At 45.0% G+C, this 21,541-nt stretch overlaps 1 protein-coding gene across 1 annotated transcript; it reads right to left on the reverse strand.

Annotated features, from left to right (window-relative positions):
• Positions 1–8,188: 8,188 nt before the first annotated feature.
• LOC125944081 (mucin-5AC-like) lies at positions 8,189–21,063 on the reverse strand. Its single transcript, XM_049663903.1, has 2 exons — positions 20,939–21,063; positions 8,189–9,206 (listed from the first exon to the last, which is right to left on the reverse strand). Exon 2 carries the CDS (start codon positions 9,046–9,048, stop codon positions 8,344–8,346), a length of 705 nt encoding a protein of 234 aa, XP_049519860.1. The 5' UTR covers positions 9,049–9,206; positions 20,939–21,063; the 3' UTR covers positions 8,189–8,343.
• Positions 21,064–21,541: the final 478 nt, after the last annotated feature.

The raw sequence follows: 21,541 nt of genomic DNA on the forward strand, positions 1-21,541 counted from the left end.
ACAACATTTGAGGCTCGAGCGTGAAAACTCATCTTAGGAAAGCAACTCTCTGCCTTTTGTGGTTACTTACTAGCCTTCTTTAAAGCGAATAGCTATGTTTGCCTCTTTTGTTCGCATTCGTCGTAGGCGGTCGCCCGGTGGAATTGCGATACAAAGGTACCGATGAAAAGCGTGCGTGCTCTAACGAAACCAATTTACGGGGTGCGTTCGTCGGCGAACGATAGCATCATAGGTCTTTGAGACGTACGTGCTAATTCGCGTGAGCTTTAAAGTGTGAGAAGGCTAAGATGCGGCGGTGGAGTACTCGCAAAGAAAACGTGTGGTCGCCTGCTCGTTCAGTGGCTACCCTGCCGTCGGTCGTTTAATCGTTTGCTCGTTCGTTTAGTCGTTCGCTTCCTCGGCCACTGTATCTGAGACGAACTTGCTGTAGGGCACTAAGGCTGGTGCGTCCGTTCCCTCTGTCAGCTTGTGAGCGTCACAGCTGATGCGCGCCGCCAATTCACATGGTAAGGAGGGCGCGGATTATTAAATGCGTAAGCATTTCTGTGCTTATCCAACGAGAAAACTGTCCGTGCGTCCGTCCCTCGCCTAAGACGATCGCTTTCAAGATAGAGCCCGTAGCAGCAAGCGTCTTTATATTCGTGTTGCCTGGCGCTTCAACGTAACCGAAGCTGCGAAAATGCAGCGCGCGGACTTGCAGTCGGCACTCTCTGTCCTCTTCGCAGGTCGCTTTCAAGATACTCTCCGTACTGCAGTGCCAGAGTACGTTTGATTGGTCCGTGCCGCCACCGGAGTCCTTTGATCGCGGTTCATAATGGTTCGACACGGATGGACGAGGAGCTAAAGAGCGATAACGGCTTATGATCGGAACATCATCAGCACACATGGCACTGCCACCTGCAGTACTTTGCGTTATATCAATGCGCATTTCACCACCTTCCGCACAAGTTCGTGTGGCTGCAGAGCTGTCGTTTGTACTGGCCGGTTCAAATGTCATAACACTGATAATAACACCGGGCTGCGTGTAGATGAGCAAGTAGCAGAATGCTTACGCATACTTAGACGACTCCCGGAGGAGTTTCTGCGTAAACCTTTTTATAGATTACTAGGGGCTTGGCTGGAAGCCAGGGTGTTGGCACTCAATCGTAAAGGTGTCATTTACAACCATTCGCAACAAGATCTTGTGGCACGCGCTTGACAAATGTTGCGTACCTAATTGTGGTGCACGCGATACATTCGGAGTCGTCATTGTACGCCGTTAGCGCTCGTTTAGAGACTTTCAAAAAAGTTAGTTATCAAAACAGGAAAAAGAAGCTGCCGTCACTGAATTTGCTATAACCCTCCGCTATAAAAAGCCGTGCTGTACACGAAGTTACACGGAGCTAGAAAGCCAACGCGAACGCTTAAAGCGCATCACTTTGCTATGCATTCATTCACTTTGCGAAGGGTCGTCTGCTACGCTCAAGTGTTGTCGGAGGCGCCACGGTCGAGGAGGGAGCCCGAAAGAGAGGAGAAACGAGGAGGAGTGAAGACGGAGGAGGAGTGTATCGCTACTTTACGAAGTTTCAGGGGTTTTAGCAGTCACGGACACCTCGCGCGTTCGACGCGAACGCGGGGTAACGGGGAAACGCGGGCGGCGTCGGCAGCAGTTCTGCGCGTTGCCTCGTTGGACTTGGTACTGCTAAAATTTCTCTCTCTCGCCCATTTTTTCTTTCTCTCTCCCGAGCATTGCGCGCGCCGCGCGCATGCTTTCCTTCCCTCTCCTTAACGTCCCATGTCAAGGCAACATGTGCACGGCACGGATGGAGGGAAAGCACACGCCGCTCCGCAAGGTGGTTGCTAGGCAACCCCGGTGACTCATCGCTCAGCAATGTTTTTTCGGTGGACGAGCACGGTTTTACGGATAGCTTCAACAGCTTCGCTGTTAAAAAAAAAGAAAGAAGTCAGAACGAAACATCTTCAGAGGTAGAATTGTACGAGTAACCTTAGGGTTTCTCCAATTGTAGAAAACTTCCGGTGACTTTGGCCGCTACTCTATTGACCCAGTGCCGAAATCGTTGGTTTTTGAGATAATGCAAATTATGCGCAACAGTGTCCGAAAGGCGTAGAAACGTGTGCCCCAAAAGATTGGTAATTCACAGGCGCAATGGCGAGTCAAATAAGACAGCTGGAAATACTTTTATTTCTTGCGTCAGCATCAAAATGACTACTGTACTTTTCAAAAAGATTTTGACCTTAATGTCAAACTGTTTTAGCGAGAGCAGCCTTTCTCGCATTGGTTGCAATTTCTTCTGGAATTTTGGACCAAGAGACTACGACGCAGGAGAATTCTGAATTTGATTGGCCCTTGTATGCAGCTGCCTCAATCTAAATTTTTCTTTTTTTCATGATTTCAGCGATCTTTAGCGTCCTTGGTAGATGGTGCGCTTAACAAGCCGATCATTTCGCTAGGCCTTTCCCGTCGTGTGTCATATAATAACTTCAGTATGCTGGGGCTGCACTCTGGATTTACTCCGAGAATAAATTGGGTTCGACGACCAGAGCTTGACGCGCAGGATGTCCAACCGACCCGAAACTTAACCGGAAACCTGAGATGAATGGTTATTTTCAGCTGAACCGAACTCATTATTTTTCTGCCATCGTGGAGCTGAAGCCGAAGCACAACTTATTAGAGGAAACGTTCCGATTCGGTTCGACAAATGATTCAGAGGCCACGTCAGAGTCGAAACGTTTGACAGATGCTCAAATCCTCCTGTAGTCGGCTAATCATTCGCTTACTAATACTGAAATACATTAAATAACCTCAACTCTGCTTTGACACTCATTATGCTGTTAATGTTTGTGAAAACAAAGTTGCCGTTTATGCGATAAAAAAAATGCGGGCGCTTTGTGCGTTTCGCACAAAGGGACAACAACAATATTGTTCAACTTCTTATTCCATTTGAATGCTCTATACGGTCGGCTGTACATGCAGTTGTAATGATATTGTAAACTCATGAGAGAAATCTATAACGTTACAATTCCTAACATTCATTGCGGTTGTGCTTGGCTTCACTTGCGACGTCAATGATTCATGTGACAATGACGATGAAAGAAACAGGAATAGAAAGCGCTCCATTGAATCTGCAGAAAAATACGTACTTGCACGAAGAAATAAATACGGCCCTTTAAAACTGCAAGACACTTTTAGTATGGCCCAGGTTTGGTCTACTTGGTAAAATTAGACTTGGTACCAGGCCATTGGTGTAGGTTGATGTAACTTGCGAAATAAGAAGCTTAGGGAAACAGTACCCCGGTAAGTGCTTCTTAGGCGCCGTGCCACATGGCCGTAAAATAATTCCTCTTCATTAGCGATACAGCAAACTACAAAATTGCGCAGAACGTCCGTAGCTTGCTAGACGCGTTAATGCAAAATCTTATCGCAAAAGGACACGCATGCGCGAGTTTGCAGAATCCCAATTCAATTTCCAGCGAAGCTCTTTCTTTCGAGCAGTTAAAATAAGTATTTCATCTGTCTGTTATTAAACCACATACTTTAACACGTTGCCCGTATATTACTCGCACGTTTGAAGTCTTGCCCGTATGTAACGCTTTCGAGCAGTTGTTAAAGCATCTTTTTTTACATAGGCAGCTATTCATCCGCATACATTTTACTTCGCAAAGAGATTTTCCCCCAAATTTTAAGTAAATGTGGTCTCGGTAGCGTACGTAGTTCTCCCAGGGCGGCGAGCTAAATTATGCGCCATTCGTAAAACACACTTATCAGATCCATGGCTCAGATAAACAGATGGCTCGTTTAATTCACCGAGCACACTGGAAAACCGCCTATAAACCCTGTATAATGCAAGAAAATACCAATAAAACGAAGGTTCAGTAGTTATTTGCAGTGCTGATTAAGTCGGTAACGTTAAAGTTTTGCCATGCATTAAACTTGAAATACTCCCTTCTCCTTCATTTTCGCTAAATTTGAACTCGGTTCCATATTTAGTTCTCTCGGTACTGTGGGAAACATTGCGGATAACGGCAGTATGACACTCTGGAACGCTTGAATAACTAATGCTCCAAAAAAGGCTGTAATTAGGGCACGCAGATTAAACAGGTATTCTACGTAACCCGCAACATAATTCCTACTTCAACAAAATATAATCAGCGTACCTGGCATAGTTTGACGAAAATGCCGGGAAAACGAACTGCACGCCTCGTATAGCACATGAAAAGTGTGAGAGAACGAGTGTTGAGTAATTATTTTTCAGAGTACATAATTATTCTGCGCACTCCGAACTTTCGGCACACAACACCTAGTACGGCCTTTATTTTCTCCGAGTATGAAATTGCTACCATCATTGGTCCTTTAAGCGGTAAACTTTGTAAGTGTTTCATCTAACAGCTTTAAGCGGGCTGAAAACTAAGTTTTAGGAATTTTCACTTAGCACCTAAGTAAACCAGAGGCTACAACCTTTATCTGCATATCACCCCAAAAATTTCCCACATTTTCTCCCACATTCTCTTAAATTAACTTTGTTAGTAATCTATGTTTAAAGAAAATTGTGAGAACAGGTATATGACGTTCTCATGCTAACAGCCTCGCTGTAAGAAACGTGGCAGCGCCTAAGCTTCAGGTTGTTGAAATATATAGGAACCTGCATGGGGTGCATCTTTAGAGTTCGGTTGCAGGCTGTACAGAGCAGATGAACGTTTGTAACGGCTCGTGATGCATGAAATTCCTGCCTCAACTTTGTTTGGTGTACATATTGTGCTCTAGCGCAATAAATCCTTATTAGTTGTTATTTAGCGCCCCTTGTTTTGTCCTGTATTCTCGCGCAAACAAGACCTGTTTCTAAAATGTCGAACCAACCAGCCCAATACTCAACAATGCTGTTATTATCACGCCACCCATGCAAACAGATCGGCAGCGATCACGGTAGACGAAAAAAAAAAAATGTATATCGCCCTCATCACTGAGGTACCTCCTTCCCCACACAACTGCATGGCGCCGACGTACGACAGATGGACGCGATCGGCTGACAAGGCACTTAAAGGGGACCACAAGTGGCCACGAGGCCATTGTGCCTAAAGGTCTTGCCGGCGTCAACAGTAGAGATAGCAGAATATGCCCTTCATGCAACTCTGCACCACATGCAATTTTTTTCTTAGTTCTTTGTCCAAGGCTCACGCCGTTATCGCGGGCTGTCTGCGGCGGAAGATGAAGCAGCGTGTTTTGTGCAGGACCAGTGGTGCTTCCCAGCCCCCCGCCTGCTCCTGTCCGGAGGTGATAAGATACGCAATTAAGTCACGTCTCTTCATACCTATCAGGAAACTGTGTAGAATTGAATCTGTGAAAGGAAAGCAGCAAATAAGATGCACGCAACCAATAGCTACAACTACCAAGTGACGAGTAAGAGCACACTGCGTCTTTCTGGCATCCAGCATAACTGTGGTTTTAAGCAGGAAGGCATCAATGGTAAGTGTGAGTGCGTGCGTTAGTAGGACCGTCTTGTGTCGGGTCACGGAGGTGCGTGGATTAGTACAAGCTCTGTGGTTGGTACTAAAGTCCCTATATAAGAAAAGTACCGCCATACTTTGAGCGACGCCGCTTCTATCTCTCCTGTATCTCCGATTGGACGATGATAGCGCGCGCTTTCACTGCTATATATATATATATATATATATATATATATATATATATATATATATATATATATATATTCGCTGTTGAAAGTCCTCTGCGCAGCCGCAGTCGCCGGCGGCGGCGCGCGCCCGGCCTGACAGCTTCAACGCGGACTTTCTAGGCGCGCCACCGTCGACTTGCTTTCGCAAGCAAAAAGTAAAGAAAAAAACCAAGCGCTTTAGGAGAGGAGGCGGCGGAAGAAAGAGTAGATGGCGGTACTTTTTCTATATAGGGACTTTAGTTGGTACGCATTTCGTCTAACTTGGTGCGCTTGTTGGGGGGGGGGGGGGGGGGGGACACCAGAATGAGTAATTAGGTACGCCTCAGTGAATCCTTAAGCTATTAGGCCTTCCTGGCTGACGACTAGTTCTCGCTTTTTTTAAGCTGACGTGGATTGGGGTTCTGCGTTAAATAAAGTTGTTTCTCTCTATAAACGGGAACATACCTAGCGCTGTCGCAGGCGTTTTCTTTTTTTTTTTTTTTTGCATGTACATGGCTTTTTTTCAGAGCAAATACCACCAATTGAAGGAACTAATACACTTCTCAGAGTTCAGAGCATAACCGTAGACAAGTCAGCTCCAAACGTAGATGTATCGTAGTGTGTCTAACCGATTGTAATTGAGCAAGTACTTAAAACGATGAACACGACGGGCTAAGTTATCCCTTCAGATCACGATGGATGTGAGTAGTTTCTCCGCATATAGCCGTCTATGGCAATCTTCAGTGTTAACTGTAGCGAGGTGAACGTGAGACGCATCCGTAGATTCGTCAAAGCATATCCTCCTCGGTAACTCTGCCACGCGTTTCACCCCTTCGCAACGATTAATTGCCGCCTGTCTCGAAATAAGCTCGTTACCTTATTGAACTAGGCAGGCATTGAAGCATTTTGGCAGGCGCTGGGTCAGGTCCGGCAGCAGAAGAATTTGTGGCGAAGATGGTTGCCTGACATTTCCTGGAAGCGGCGCACTTCAAATTGATTTTGGGAACGTAAAGCTCGCCACAGTGTACAGGATAATGCTTTCGCGCCCTGCGATAATATTGTCCGGTAGATGCAATGTCAAGGCAATGAATGTTTTTATAGTACAGCAAGCTTTGACATCAAAGAATGCCCATTTATTAAGGAGGACGGTAAGCCGCACGGCAAGTTAAATGCAAATGTCGCTGTACACCAGTTGGCTGAAAGTGCGGTCCTCATAGTTTCGACAGCCGCTCGAAAGATAAGTACAGCAAGCGGGACCACAATACCTAAAGTACTCGCAGGCATGGAGGTGATACTATTCGCACAGTGCATAGTTTTGCAAAGCCTACACCATGCACGCAGCACGTCTTTGCTATACATAGCTTGCTTGTTTAGCCGTGATGCATGTCATATACCGTGGAGTATATATAAGCAGGCTTAAACATAAGGAAAGTGTTTCTCTCTCATGAACCTGATGTGCTAGCTTCTCTGTGTTCGGCTCCGCCACTCATGACATCGATCCACCAGACATTTCAAAGTGGCGCTTTGCAAGCGACAAGTAGAGAAAATGCAACCCTAGTGCAGTCCCGAGAAAGTGTGCGCGACCCCCGTGCGGTGTTGTTCTTTACATGGCCACTAGCAGAATGGAAGCAGCGGAGTCGCTTCCCAGGACGGTGGTAATGACCCTATAGTGACGACCAAAAGCTAGGTCACTTGCATTACATGACTGTCCATATAAGCATCCTATAGCCAAAAGCAGCAGGGGAGCAACATCTGCGCGGAGTCTTGAAAAGATTTCACAGTGATAAAGTATTAAAGGCATAGAGTTTCTCACTATAACACCTAGAGGGTAAACTGGCGCCACCGTCTATGCGAGTTTCTTAAAGGGCTGCCGTGCCCTCATGGGAATGACGGGATATGTGTCTGCGAGGCTTGTGTTGGGTGGTGTTGTACGAGGCTTCGTCTAAAACGTGGATATGGCTACACAAATAACGCGTTCTCAAAGTAAAATTTACATAAAAGGCTTTCATTCTACCATGTTACATCTCTCAATAAAGTTTACTCACCTACAATTCAGCATCAAGCGAAGAAAAGCAAGAACAGACGACAAGTTGTTCCAAAGCGAGCGAGAATCTTGTCGTCTGCTCTCCAACTTTAGCGGCCAGCTGATACTTTTTACGTTTCATAGAATTGTGCATCCAGTAGTATGTCCACAAAATTAAACAAAACATGTTTTTGTGTAATAGTAAAGCTTAAGCAGTTTTTTACGTCCTGTTTTAGCAGGAAATGAATCATTGTGACAGACGGAACGGTGCTAGCCAGGCGCGTCTTCAAGGCGTTCTGGCTCTCCAAGAACGATGCCAATCCGAATCCACAATATACCGGCATTCCCTTGCATACCACGGCGCAGCAGCGCCACATTTCCCTCTAGGTTTTATAGTGTGAAACTCTATGTTTAAAGGTCCCTCGAAATGTGCCGATGCTTTATGCACAGCTGCGCACAAAATGTGAATGGGGAAACATGTCTTACGTAACAGCTGCGACGCTGAACAGATTCACTTGCGTTCCTGCTGTGCCAAGTAGTTTATCAAATTCCTCAGTGCGATCACTGACACGGTAATCATGTTCAGTATAAGCGCAGACATTCTTTGCTAATTACTTTTGAGCCAAAGAAAACATGACACTGCACACAAACATAGCTTAAAATAACACACAATTAGTCACGGAAATCGTTGATAGTCAGGCTGTCCTCCGAGTTTGTGGTCGAGTAGGTTACACGGTTCTGAGGAAGCAATGGCGTCTCGGAGGTTGGCGGCAATGACGTCAGCGATAACTTCAGCGACGACTTCGGCACTGGCTCGGGTGATTTTGTGGACATTGATGCGGGCGATGCCGTTGGCGGGGGCGCAGACGTTTGCGTGGGCGATGGCGATGGTAATGGTGTAAGCGAAGTCACCGGCGACGTTGTCCACGGTGTCGTGTTGTGTTCGGTCGTCTCATTGAAAGCCTTGGGTGTTACGGACGAGGCCTGCGTTTTAAGAGTGCGCATAGACGATACCGCTGAAGCCAGGGACGGTGTAGACTGCTCGTGGGTGCTGGATCTTGGCCGCAGCGTCCCCTTAGTGGCAACGGAGGTCGAGCTATTCATAATGACAGTTCCTTCGTCGCCGTCGTTCTGCGGTACCACACGTCGCACCCACGCAGTCGCCGTTGTCGTGCGGATGGATCTCGTGACAGCAGACGGCATTTCTTCCTCGGACGGTGTCGCGGTGCTTTCGCATTTTGTCTCGGTGGTCTTAGTAACGGCAGTGGCCGGGGTGTTGGTGGTAGCCGTCGTCGTGGTGGTAGTTGGAACACTGGTAGTGCTTGTCGTAGTACGCTTGCGTTTGTTACTGGCCTGCGGAGTTGGCTTTCCCTTCATCCTGGTCACTTTCTTGGCCGCGCGCGTCGGGCGCCGTCTAGACCTAATAGTGGCCGTCCTCGTTTGAGACGACGCCTCGCTATTGTCTTCCGCCGAACGCCTGGCACTGACCAATACCGTCGCCGCTTCTGTCTCCGCAGGCCAATTTCCCGTCACGACTGCATTGACAAGAGCGATGGCACTGCCTTTATAGGGACAACGCTATACTATAGCGCGATATGTAAGGCAATAGTTGTTTTCCGACTTGAAACCTTTAACCTATGGCCAACTAAACCACCGGACGAGAGCCCTTCAATATAGTGAAGGCGGATAGGCAACAGGCACATGTATACAGAGATGAATTACCATTTTCACTCTCGCCTCTTCAAGGAGACGAGAGTTGAAGCAAATTAAAGTGACCGACAGGTGCAGAATGCTCGGCATCCTGTACAGTGATGCTCGTCAGCTCTGTCTGTGATGCGAAATGCACTCCTTCGCCAATGCGCGTTCGTATTGCCGTTCGGTGCAGCACAGCGCGGTCCTATTCTAACACTTTAGCATATTGTGTCACGATGTGCTAAACGCGTTGTACTTTAGTCAGCGACTAACGCTCCCAGCGTAATTACCATATCCTCCCTTTTTCCGAGGTGCCAAGAATCTGGTCCCATGTTACGTTCGTGCCCACACTATAATCATTCAAATAAGCTTACTCCGGAAGTACTCTGTTGCCGACTAATTGGTTCATTAAGAACTGGTAATGTATGGTGCACATTTCAATAAGAAGGAACGAAAGGGAGATATAGAAAAGGGATTGTGCTCTGTCTCGCTTTCTGCCCTTGTTGGAAATTGCGCAAGACAATGCGTGTGCTATTCCAGGTTACTTTGTGGGCTTAAATTGACGTCATTGGGTCACAAACCCATGAGTATCTACGCTCTGTACATTTCAATGGCTAAGCACGAGGTCGCGGGATCAAATCCCCGGCCATGGCGGCCGCATTTCGATGGGACTAAATGCAGAAAACACCCGTGTACTTAGATTTAGGTACACGTTAAAGAATCCCAGGTGGTCCAGATTAATCCGGAGTCCTCCACTACGGCGTGCCTCATAATCAGATGGCGGTTTTGGCACGTAAAATTGCAGCATTAAATTAGTTCAATGGCCACATTGCAGAAGTTGTTAACAGTATAGCTTTGAGAATTTTCGTTTATGTTAGACGAAGAGTACCGACACCATTTCCAGGCACTTGAACTTTCTTTAAAAGCCTTATCCCGTAGACAACAAGAATGTAAGTAGACTGCGCATCGCTTTGAAATGTTATACAGCGCACCCATTAACCCGCTCTCGTTTTTTACTCATTTCATACGAAATGTAAGCTTTAATCCAACTATTATGGAAGGCAGCTACGGGTGCAAAAAAAAAACAAACAGAAAAAAAAACCAGAGAGAGATTGCGACAGTACGCTCCAATTAAACATATGCACAGTACTGTCTATGCAGTAGAAACGTATAGTCAATATCTACCAAAGTTATATATGCATATTATATACAATAATATCTGCGATTTATAGGCTATCTGTGGGTGAATTAGAGTCAATGCAGTTGATAAGAGCCAAGAGCACTCTGTGGTGCACTTTTTGAGATCCTTACTTTAGGCAGCCTTCTTGCCCAATGACGGCCTGCAAAACGCAACAATTTAGACTTGCTTGTAGTTCCTAATTGCCACGTAACGTAAATAATTTTGTTCGTTTAAATGGTGCATATGGCAGTTCTAACCTGTCTTTAGCGATTGAAAATTAATTTAAAATATTCCTGACACATCTAGTAGACTTGCTCATTATTACGTGTGCGTTTATTCATATGCGCAACCGCCTTCGTGTATCCCGTCCACAGGTGTTGAATTGCGCTGAGCTCTAGGAATACACCCCTTTGGTTTTACACAGCGAACTTGTGAACTATAATATAGTTTTTGGACGAGCAACGCGACCATATGTAACTAAAAATTATTCGACCACCTTCAGTTAATTTTGTTTCCTTCCGTGTAGCACGAATGCCCTTTTACCGGGACACATTCAAAAAGACATGGAGCCAGCCTACCATAACTGGCATTCACATTGTAGAATATTTCCCAAGACGTTTTCGGTTCTCGGGTCTTTATTTTGTCTGCAGCGAATGCCACGACCACGAAGTTGATGTTTTTTGCATAAGGAAAAATGGTTGACAGAGGTAAAGTGCCTAGGACATAATCTACAGGTTTAGGCAAGATACAAGTACATCGCGAAAGGCAAAGAAGAAGTTCATAGTCACTTTATAATACGCTACAGTGGATAAAGCTAAAAGCCGGCGCCGCTCACGAGACATTCAATGAATTATTTGGCATGCTTACTACCATGCGTTGTTACTTTTCAATACTTGTTTTCTCCCAGAAAAGGTCGTGCGTTTTTAGAGCCTATTTAACTCTAACCTAATTACTTATACCTATTCGGCGTAATTAACAACAGAGGGCCTGGGTTCGACTCCCACCAAAGGACGCCGATCGTTTCAATGATTTACTTCGCGTTGGAACGACGCAAGCGCGTCTGCGAGTATGTGGTCTACTGAATTATTTTAGATGCGACGCCGCTTATGGCGGGGGCTTTGTCCGTCCTGCGTCCCGCGGCGTCCCACACCCCCACAGCGCATGCGCGTCCCCTCACCCTCTCTCTCCTCTCCTACGCTCCCCCCTTTCTCTCCTCTAGAAATCCGGAGCAGCGCGCATGACAGGTGGTGCGACAGCTGCACACTCCGCTGGGGCGCCACGGTAGTTCCGCGCTATGAAAATGATGGAGCGCGAGCGCCTCATTCTCTCTCCTGTGCAGCGCTGAGCTCTCGGGCCGCTGCCGCGAAACCAACTCCCGCTCAAGCTAACCATCTCCCCGCTGCTTCGCATCCACACGTGGTTCCCTTTCGATTTCGGCCACGATTTCCCACTTCCCACTTCGATTTCGGCCACGAATACATCCAAGGCCCACAAGAACCTTGGCTTTAAAGTAATATGAGCAGCACCATTTGATTACTAGCAGTGTGTCTTTATTGTCATTCGTCAGAGATGTACCGGTTTTTTTAAAGCCTTGTTGAAGTTACGTGAGACACCGAGTATGCCTTTAGGAACCTGCTTCTCAGAAATTGTAGTGGGCAGCACGCCTAGGTGGACGTTTTGTGCTTTGTCATTGTACTTATAAATGAAAATTTCATTTGCTATCTCATCGCCGCGACCTGCGTGGATATTTTTTGTATCGCCGTCTTCTTTGCGTCCCCTCATATCGAACATTAAATGAAGTAACGTTTACGAAAACTAATTGCAGGTCGTGGGACTTGTGCGTCATGGGTTGTTTCATTTTCAATATGCAATCGTACAGAAAAAATTGTGTGAAATATAATTACGTCCTTGTGCACGCTACTTCTACCAACGCATGGATGGTAACCGAAATTTATATTCTCATTAGGTGACCATAGCAACCTGACTGACGCAAGGACTGACATTTCACAATCTTCCTGCATCGCAGAGAATCACCGCTGCTTGATGAAACCAATCGCGGCTAATAAGAAGTGTTCTCTCGAAAGTTGCGCAGCTGTCCTTTGAGCAGCTGTTTATTCTCTAATGACACTTCTCAGTTGCAATCAGCAACTGCGTATTTGCTCAGTGCAATAACAGACACTCCCCATACTTAGCCACCTTCGTTCCACTGGGCCGCATTCGCCACCTTTTTTACCACGAAATACTAAACTTCAAGTGGGACATCCTAATCACTCTAAGTAGTTTCGCAAGGGACATGTTAAGGACATTTCACCCTAACGGTGTTTTTGCCTGTCTATAACTCATCCCTTTGCACTCATAGAATAGGGTATTTGAGAAAACTAGTACACCCATCAAAGCCAAGTTATTTGGAATTGCACATTTTCCTCTAATGGGCGTTTTGCCAAATACACACTACCTTTTTTTTTTACAACGACAGATTTTACCTTATTACTACCCAAGCTTTCTATTGTCGGCCGAAGTATTCCTGAAGTGCTTTTCTAGACATTATAAGAAATAAAACGAAGAAAAAAAAAGTCGCAGTTTCACCCGAAAGGTGAAGCATCGATTGTGATAGCAAATTATTAGCTATACGATGTAAGGATAGTAGATTTATCGGCCGCATAAACTTGTTAACATTTGCTTACTAACTAAACTAACAAGCATGGTGTCACGCGTGCACACGCAGACATGAACACATCTCACTCGATGACCGCGGATCGCTCTCAAAACGCTGTAGTGAGGAAGTGCGGCAGCTCCAGCGAGCGAATTGACCTTCGCGCTGTACCTCGCTTCAACGCGGCCTATAGAATAAGCGGCGAAGACACAGCGCACACGAAGATATAAGCACTCGCGCACTCTGTCACCATCGCAGAAAGCTTTCAAGATAGAGCCCGCGCGGCTGCGCCATGCGCAGGCGCCGCCGGAGTAGAACGCTTAATGTTAATTCCAACCAAATAGACATGGGCGCCGACTCCCCTATCTTGCAATGCATTTAGCGCAATCAACTAATGTCCCAGTGACAAAAGGTGCACAGCATTGCACCGCGCCCTTTGCATCCGTTCACCTCCTCTCTTCTTCATGGCTTTCCAAAGCACTCTGCCCCCCCCCCTCCCCCCCCTCTTCCTTCGCTAGCTCTTTAGGGGACGATTATGATTTATTGGTAACTGTTTCGGCAGACAACGGCGAGTCATGTGTGCCACGAATATGTACGCACTGACCCAAATCGCAACTCTACCTCCTGAATACTTTCTATCTTCCGCAAAACCTCTATATTTGCCTATAGTATAGTTCCCTATGCATGTAATGGATCCGCTCCAACAATTTCATTTCTGTTTTTTCCCTCGCCAATAATCTAAGCGTCACTTCCTTATATCGACTGCTGTTCGGTTAATGCTTCGATCGGCTTTAAATCCCACCGCTTCTCGAAAGTGGGCGTTACTCATGGGATTTGCTGGGTTAAGACATTAGCATGCCATTAGGATGTGCTGATGTTCGTGCCACATGTGTGAGCCGCGCGTTGGTCAAGTCGAGAAACGAACGGTTCTAGAACCCTTTCTGCTATCAAAATGTCAAGTGGCCGGATGGTGTACTTATGCCGTTTCTGCCGGTTGAAGGAGTTCGGCGCGTTTTAATGCATACGCTTTATAGGGCTAGTTACCTCGGAATGAGCCCTATAAAGTAGTTGCCCTCCGTCCCTCTGCCTGTAACGCGTGACACGATGTAGTTTTACCACAGCTTTTTTTTCCCCATAAACAAGGTGTCCCAACTATCACGCACCAAGATTAAAAAAAATGCGAATGCCGCGTAGCTAGAGAGAACCGCGATAATGTTGTTAGCCGTCGCTTGGAGATACTCGGATTATTTTTTGCATTCCGCCTAATTACACAATTAGTCATATTGAATTGAATAACTTCTCAAATATTATAATTACATGAGAACTGTCAATGAGAAAATTGTAGAGCAACATGAAAAAGTCCCGATACAGCTTTCTATAGCTGAATACGTGCTACATAAAAGTTTTTCCGAGCGTGAAAGAAGCCCGTGAATACACGCAAAATTGCCGCGTGACTGGCCGATTGAGGCACTTTGCGTGTATTCGCGGGCTTCCTTCAACTCAAGCGTACTAAAAGGGAGCTCGAAAGGTTTTTTTTTTGCTTACTAGTACACTTATTCTGAAAACTTCTGAAAAAGTAAGAGCGGGAAAAGGGTATTTCGACATCCAATTCACCATCGAAGGTGTAGTTTGCCTTGATAGGGGTGTTCGAACAGTAAACGTTTGTAATGAAATCGAATACGTGTGTAAAAAAAATCACCTGAGGCACATAATACTGCTTACGTGTGGGAATGCGAAAGCATTATAGTCCCTTTGGTGAAAGAAATCACACCTTTAGTCACTCAGATGGCTGCGACGTGACGTGTGCAATCACGCACGCACTAGGTCCACCTTTAGTCGCCCAGATCCGTGGAGATGCCATGGCGTCGGGTAAGCTTGCTCGTCTAGCACCTCGGGAGCCCGGGTTCTATTTCCACCCAGACCGAAATGTACAAAATTTTCTTTTCAAAGCCATTGGTTTAATTTGTTTACGGGAACCTCCCTGAGAAAATTGACGCCAATCTGAGCATTCTTGACGTGTTTTGACTCATTGCTGGATTGGCCATTTTTGGTACCATTGATCGGTCACGCCACCGGCGCCGACAGATTTCCGCGTAATTGTGCATGTAATGCTTTCAGCATTAGAAATGTTGTTGAACATCGACTTAAATGCTGACAACAACCTCATTTCTATTGAAATGTATAATACTATATATGTGAGAGCAAGGCCATGCACCGCAATATTAATGTAGTTATATGCCCATAAAAGCCTGTATTGCTTTTAAAACTGAAAAAATGAAGAAAAATAGAACAGGCGGTCGACTAGCGAGCTTTGCTGAGAAACGAGTAAATGTGATCATTTTATTTGTGGTCTTGAAGAAGGATACCTGCCCAGGTACAAGTAAGGAGGAGTACTCCCCTGTGATGTAGTGATGCTCTACGAAAAGTCGTTGCAATATAAAAAAGAAGAACGTAAGCAAGGTGAAAGCTGAAGCATAAGTAAAAGCTTACTTCAAATGTAAGTTTAGATAGCAAATGTACAGGCAGAGTAATACCGAGGTATTCTTATTGTAGACGACTGCAAGTAATATGCGAAAATAATTCGCTTCCCCCTCCCGCACCCCCCCCTCTCCCCCACTCCCCCTCCCATTGCTTTTTAAGTCTCCGGCGTTTGCGGTTTCACAGTTCTTAATTCACCACAACGACTTTAAAAAAATATATTTTACAGAGCCACCGCTTGTACAGGTTGTTCTATCTGCATCTCTCAGTGATAACCTTGTTCGATTATTCGAGCTTAACAAATACTAGCAAATATTTAAACTTTCCTAATAGCTAGTTCTCGGATCGAGTACAATGTGAATACTGAATACCATACTATTAAAATTTAGGCATTTGCGGGCCCGTATTCAAATTGCGAACACGTGTATGTTAACGGCAACCCCGCCACCTGCAGCCACTGGCAGTAGTTGTAGCCCTTTGAGAGTGTGCTTTAACTTATAGATGGCGCGAGTAATCCGGCACGTCTAACACTCTCTCTCAAGGTAATACCAGATGTCGCTTAAGAGCGTGCGTACTGGAGAACCAGAACTCGAAGTGCGCGAATATTAAAAGTTTCGAACAGCGATGGATATCTTCCTCATCTATTCGAAAAAAAAAATAAACTTGACAATGATATTCTCTTGCTAATGTTTTTTTTTTTGGGGGGGGGGGGGGATCTGTACGGTGAATGCAAATCCGTCAGCGTACTTTGCCATAACGGGATCGTAATGAGTGCATAGCCTTCAAAGCGGTCACTAATTCCAATGACCGATACATTTTGCAAAACAAGCGAGAAAGACATTGCTAAGCAAGGTATTTTTTATTTCTTTCTTTTTCAGTCAAAAATTATCTTCCTACCGAGTCTACGTTGCTACAATGTAACAATAAAACCTTCGTTACTGTTCAAGCAAAAATTTGTTTGCTAGGGTCGCTTTTTTATGTGCAATGTTTCTTTGTTTCTGGGTTGATTTATTAGAGGGTTATTAAGTATAGTGTTTTGGCCACTTTCAGCAACAGATAGAGTGGTTACGGCCAGCATTACATGCTTCCTGGGTGTTGGTGTCCCAGCCCTCGACCAGGCTACAAGCCCGCTCAAGACTGGCGCAGTTCATGATGAGTGATTTATATAGATAGATAGATAGATGGATAGATAGATAGAGGGTGGTAGGAAGGAAAGGCTGCATGGTTAAATATGGACTTAGTCTCCTTTGCTAACATACATGTGGGACATCGTGCTTGAAAAGCTTGGGGCTCTTTATACGCAAAGCCTCACGACTTCAAGTGTACCGGACAACTGAAAAAATGCCAACATTATGCTGATCCATAACAAGGGAGGCGTTAAAGAATTGAAGAATTATAGGCCCATCAGCTTGCTTTCAGTATTGTATAAAATATTCCCCAAGATAATTTCCAATAGAACCAGGGCAACACTTGACTTCAGTCAACCAAGGGAACAGGCTGGCTTCAGGAAGGGATATTCTACGATGGATCACATCGATATCATCAATCAGGTAATCGGGAAATCTGCGCAGTACAATAAACCTCGCTATACGGCTTTCATAGATGATGAAAAGGCACCGATTCAGTAGAGATACCAGCAGTCATAAAGGCATTGCGTAATCAAGGAGTACAGGTGGCATACTTGAATATTCATCTTGGGAAATAGCTACAAAGATTCCACAACTAAATTGGTTCTCCACAAGAAAAGTAGAAAGTTACCGATCAAGAAAGGGGTGAGGCAAGGAGACACCTTCTCACCAATGCTATTCACTGCATGCTTAGAAGGAGTATTCAAGCTCTTAGACTGGGAAGGCTTAGGAGTCAGGATTAACGGCGAATACCTCAGCAACCTCCGATTCGCAGATGGCATTGTCCTATTCAGCAATAACGGGGACGAATTACAGCAAATGATTGAGGACCTTAATCGAGAGAGTGTAAGAGTGGGGTTGAAGATTAATATGCAGAAGACAAAGATAATGTTAAATAGCCTGGCAAGGGAACAAGAATTCACGATCGCCAGTCAGCCTCTAGAGTCTGTAAAGGAGTACGTTCAATTACTCACAAAGGGCCCTGATCATGAGAAAGAAATTTACAGAAGAATAAAATTGGGTTGGAGTGCATACGGCAGGCATTGCCAAATCCTGACTGGGAGCTTACCACTGTCGTTGAAAAGAAGAGTGTACAATCATTGCATTCTACCGGTGATAACATATGGGGCAGAAACTTGGAGGTTAACAAAGAAGCTCGAGAAGAAGTTAACGTTCGCACAAAGAGCGATGGAACGGACAATTTTAGGCCTAACCTTAAGAGACAGGAAGATAGCGGCGTGGATAAGAGAGCAAACGGGGATAGCTGATATTCTAATTTACATTAAGAGAAAAAAATGGGGCTGGGCCGGGCATGTAATGCGTAGGATGGATGACCGGTGGACTATTAGAGTTACAGAATGGATACCAAGAGAAGGGAAGCGCAATCGAGGACGGCAGAAAACTAGGTGGGATGATGAAGTTGAGAAACTTGCAGGTGCAAGTTGGAATCAGTGTAAGACAGGGGTAATTTGAAATTGCAAGGAGAGGCCTTCGTCCTACAGTGGACATAAATATAGGCTGCTGCTGCTGATGATGATGATGTGGGGAGGGGATAGAAAAGTGAACAACAAAGAGAGAACGATAAGACATAAATCCCAATCCTTCCCACATGCACTCTGCAATGTGCAGCGTATATATATATATATATATATATATATATATATATATACAGCCGGGCACACAATTATGTCACCTTCTTCTATTGCAGGACTGATAGAAAGTTTAAGAAAACTCTAGACGAGGGACCTAACACTTTAATGACACAGGTGGTCTACTTTCCCATACTTAACAGCATCGAAACAGAATTTCCCTAGAACACTAATTATCGTTGACGTACTGCCATCTAATTAAGACCGAAATAAATTATGGTAGATTTTCTTAACTTCATTTGCGTGCGCAATGAAGGCAAATCTAGCCCGAAGCAGCCACCTTGGGTATAACAGATTCGCCGCGCTAGGTGCTGAAACCAGGCCAAGCTCGGAGCGCGGAATTCGCAATCTCGCTTTCACAAGTGCGCAAACACAAAATCTAGCTTCACTGTCCCTCTGTTCTTCGCAAGTGCACATTTGACTCGCTATGGCGTTAAGAACGCAAGGCTGTCGACCTCACTGTACTACAGCTGTTCGATCTCCTGTTTGATGCAAAGTTTGGCTGTTGTAGATTACCGCATTTACATCTCTAACGTCACCGAACGTATCCGCTACCCGCAATCTGCATTCTTGTTTTCTAACAAGGGCACAAACAACGCAGGTGAAGTGGTCCAATGTGAATACCACAGCTTGTAAACGTTTTTAGAATAAATTTTCACCTCATGTCATGCTCTTTAAGCAACCAGAAGGAATATTTAAATGAAAAAGATATGTGGACGAGAAGGCATTGTTGAATCAGTATTTTTAAGTGCATCTTGCTAAAAATAATGCGCTGTTTCTCGCTTTTCTTCTGCTGTACCCGAGTCGTTCCCAGAATAAATATACAGATATCGAATAATTGCGTTGTGCTTGCCGTAGGTACGGAGCACTTACATTTGAAATAAGTCTGAATAACAGTAGCACACCCAGGATCTCTGGGGGGGGGCGAGGGGTTGACAGTTTGCCTTAGTTTGTCAATACAATCTAAACAGCACTACTTTAAATGTCCTCCCGGGAAATTGTCACAAAATTCGCTTTTTGCGAGTGTGCAGACGATTGCGCGTCTTACATCTGTGTAGCAGTACTCAAAGGCGCAAGGAAAGAACAGGGGTTAAACAAAAGGGGGTTTAACTCGGCCACAGGGGGGGGGGGGGGGGGGTTACAACCTCCCCCTCGTCGGTGCGCCACGGCTGAATGATAGCAATACCCAGGAATATTGGGCATTACCGCTTCGGCAATCTGTTGAACCTCACCACAACACACCAGCGTAACTCAATGAGCAGCACTTTCAAACATTGTATTCCAAGAGATTGACCTAGTTTCAAGAAGTTTTTGTTAGCAACGTTGAGAGGCTACTTCTTTTTAATATGATACGCATTGATGATATGCAGTCCATCCTTAGTGCTGCGTTATTGCAGTGGCTTGGTCCTGAATAAAATACTGCCATTAGACCGCCGTATGTGCCGACTAAGTGCCGTGAATGCGTGTGTTATTCGAAGGAGGTACCCTCTCGACGTTTCTTTTTTTTTCTTCAAACTTTTAGAACCTCGGCCAGTCGTTTAAAATATATATATTTTTGAAAATGTTGCCGATAGAGTTACGCTGGTGTATTGCGGGGAAGTTCAACATATTGCCGAAATTAGTGGACATGATAAATTACAGTAATCAGGGTGAATGATTTCAGAAATACCTATAGCTAAAGTTATTAGTAGAATATATACTTGGCGCTACCTGCATATCCGACACTCGAATCTTTTCTATAAGCTACAGTGGCTCTTACTGTTTGAGTTAGTGAATGTCGTTCCCGCATAGAAGCTGGCTAAAGCGTGGACGGTTTCTGAAATCTTGGAAATGGGAACCTCTCAACAAGTGCGCGGACACCTGAAGTCATGAAGTCGGGTCGGTTATCGCACATTTAACCCTTTATCTGGCAAGATAAGAAACACTTGACCTAGAATGGTCTTTATTGCTTTAGTTCTTCTTTACTTTGCTCAAATACATACCAATTGAAATAGTTAACTGTTTCTCTAAAAACTAAGCGTAATACAGTCGGTCAAAAGTATTGTTGACCAGGCGGTCACAGGTAAATGCATGGCCCAAAAGTGGTCTCTGGCACTTGCTTTGGCAAGGTTAATGTGTGTTGTTGAGATGTACCTTTATGAAGTTAAGAAATTAGAGCTTGCGTAAAAAGAAAAAAAAATCGCATTGGCGAGTATATGACCCCCACGCGCGCTAAGAAGATAACGACGAAGCCTTCAGGTTTTGCGACCAATACATCTGCTGCGGCTCACGCTCGACATTTTATTGAATAACACTGTTGTGCAGGTACATAAATAAAGGTAAATTGAAAGGCACTGACTAATATTTGGATTTGTCTAGTTTTTGCAGATACATTTGTTAGGTCAACAATATTGTTGAGCTGCCAGTTAAAGGGTTAATAAGCCGCAGGGCACCTCTAGCAACTTCTTCGCACCGCATGAATAGGTCTATATCGTGCAATTACACTCACGTGCGCCCGTCACCAGGAGAAAGCTGATTATGCCAAGAACGGCCACGACTCCGATGACAGCCAGCTTGTTCCGTGCCGTCCACCTTCAAGAAGCACAAACGAAAAAAATAAGATTATGGCCACCGTTGAAGAAACAAAAATTATCGCAGTTTAGCCATAGGTACCGACCAAGTGCAACAGTGAAAGCAATTTCTTCCGCGATTCAAGAGAGCAAACATCACGTGAATCTTATTTTCGTTACAATATATACTATGGTTGTGCGTAGCCGCCCCACAGTCACGACCAACGATTAGCCTTATGCTGTACATTTGTCTTAAATAACGTGCGTAGGCAAAACAACGCATGCCGCACTAAATTTATGAGCAATAGCTGTGGTAAACAATAGCTGTGGTAAACTAAAAGGCACGCGAATGCGTACGAGACATTACATGTAATGGGTAGACATTTTTATTCGCGTCTAGACGGAAATATATGTATATACTTACGTATTCTCTACAAAGGAGCAAAGGAAACATAAACTGCTTAAATTACAAAGTTAGGCCGCACATTAGTCGGTAGTTCTTGAGGGAAAATAAAATATGAAACAGGACGCACTGTTCTTAT

This window comes from Dermacentor silvarum, chromosome 3, assembly GCF_013339745.2.
Source record: "Dermacentor silvarum isolate Dsil-2018 chromosome 3, BIME_Dsil_1.4, whole genome shotgun sequence".
Taxonomy (NCBI): Eukaryota; Metazoa; Arthropoda; class Arachnida; order Ixodida; family Ixodidae; genus Dermacentor; species Dermacentor silvarum.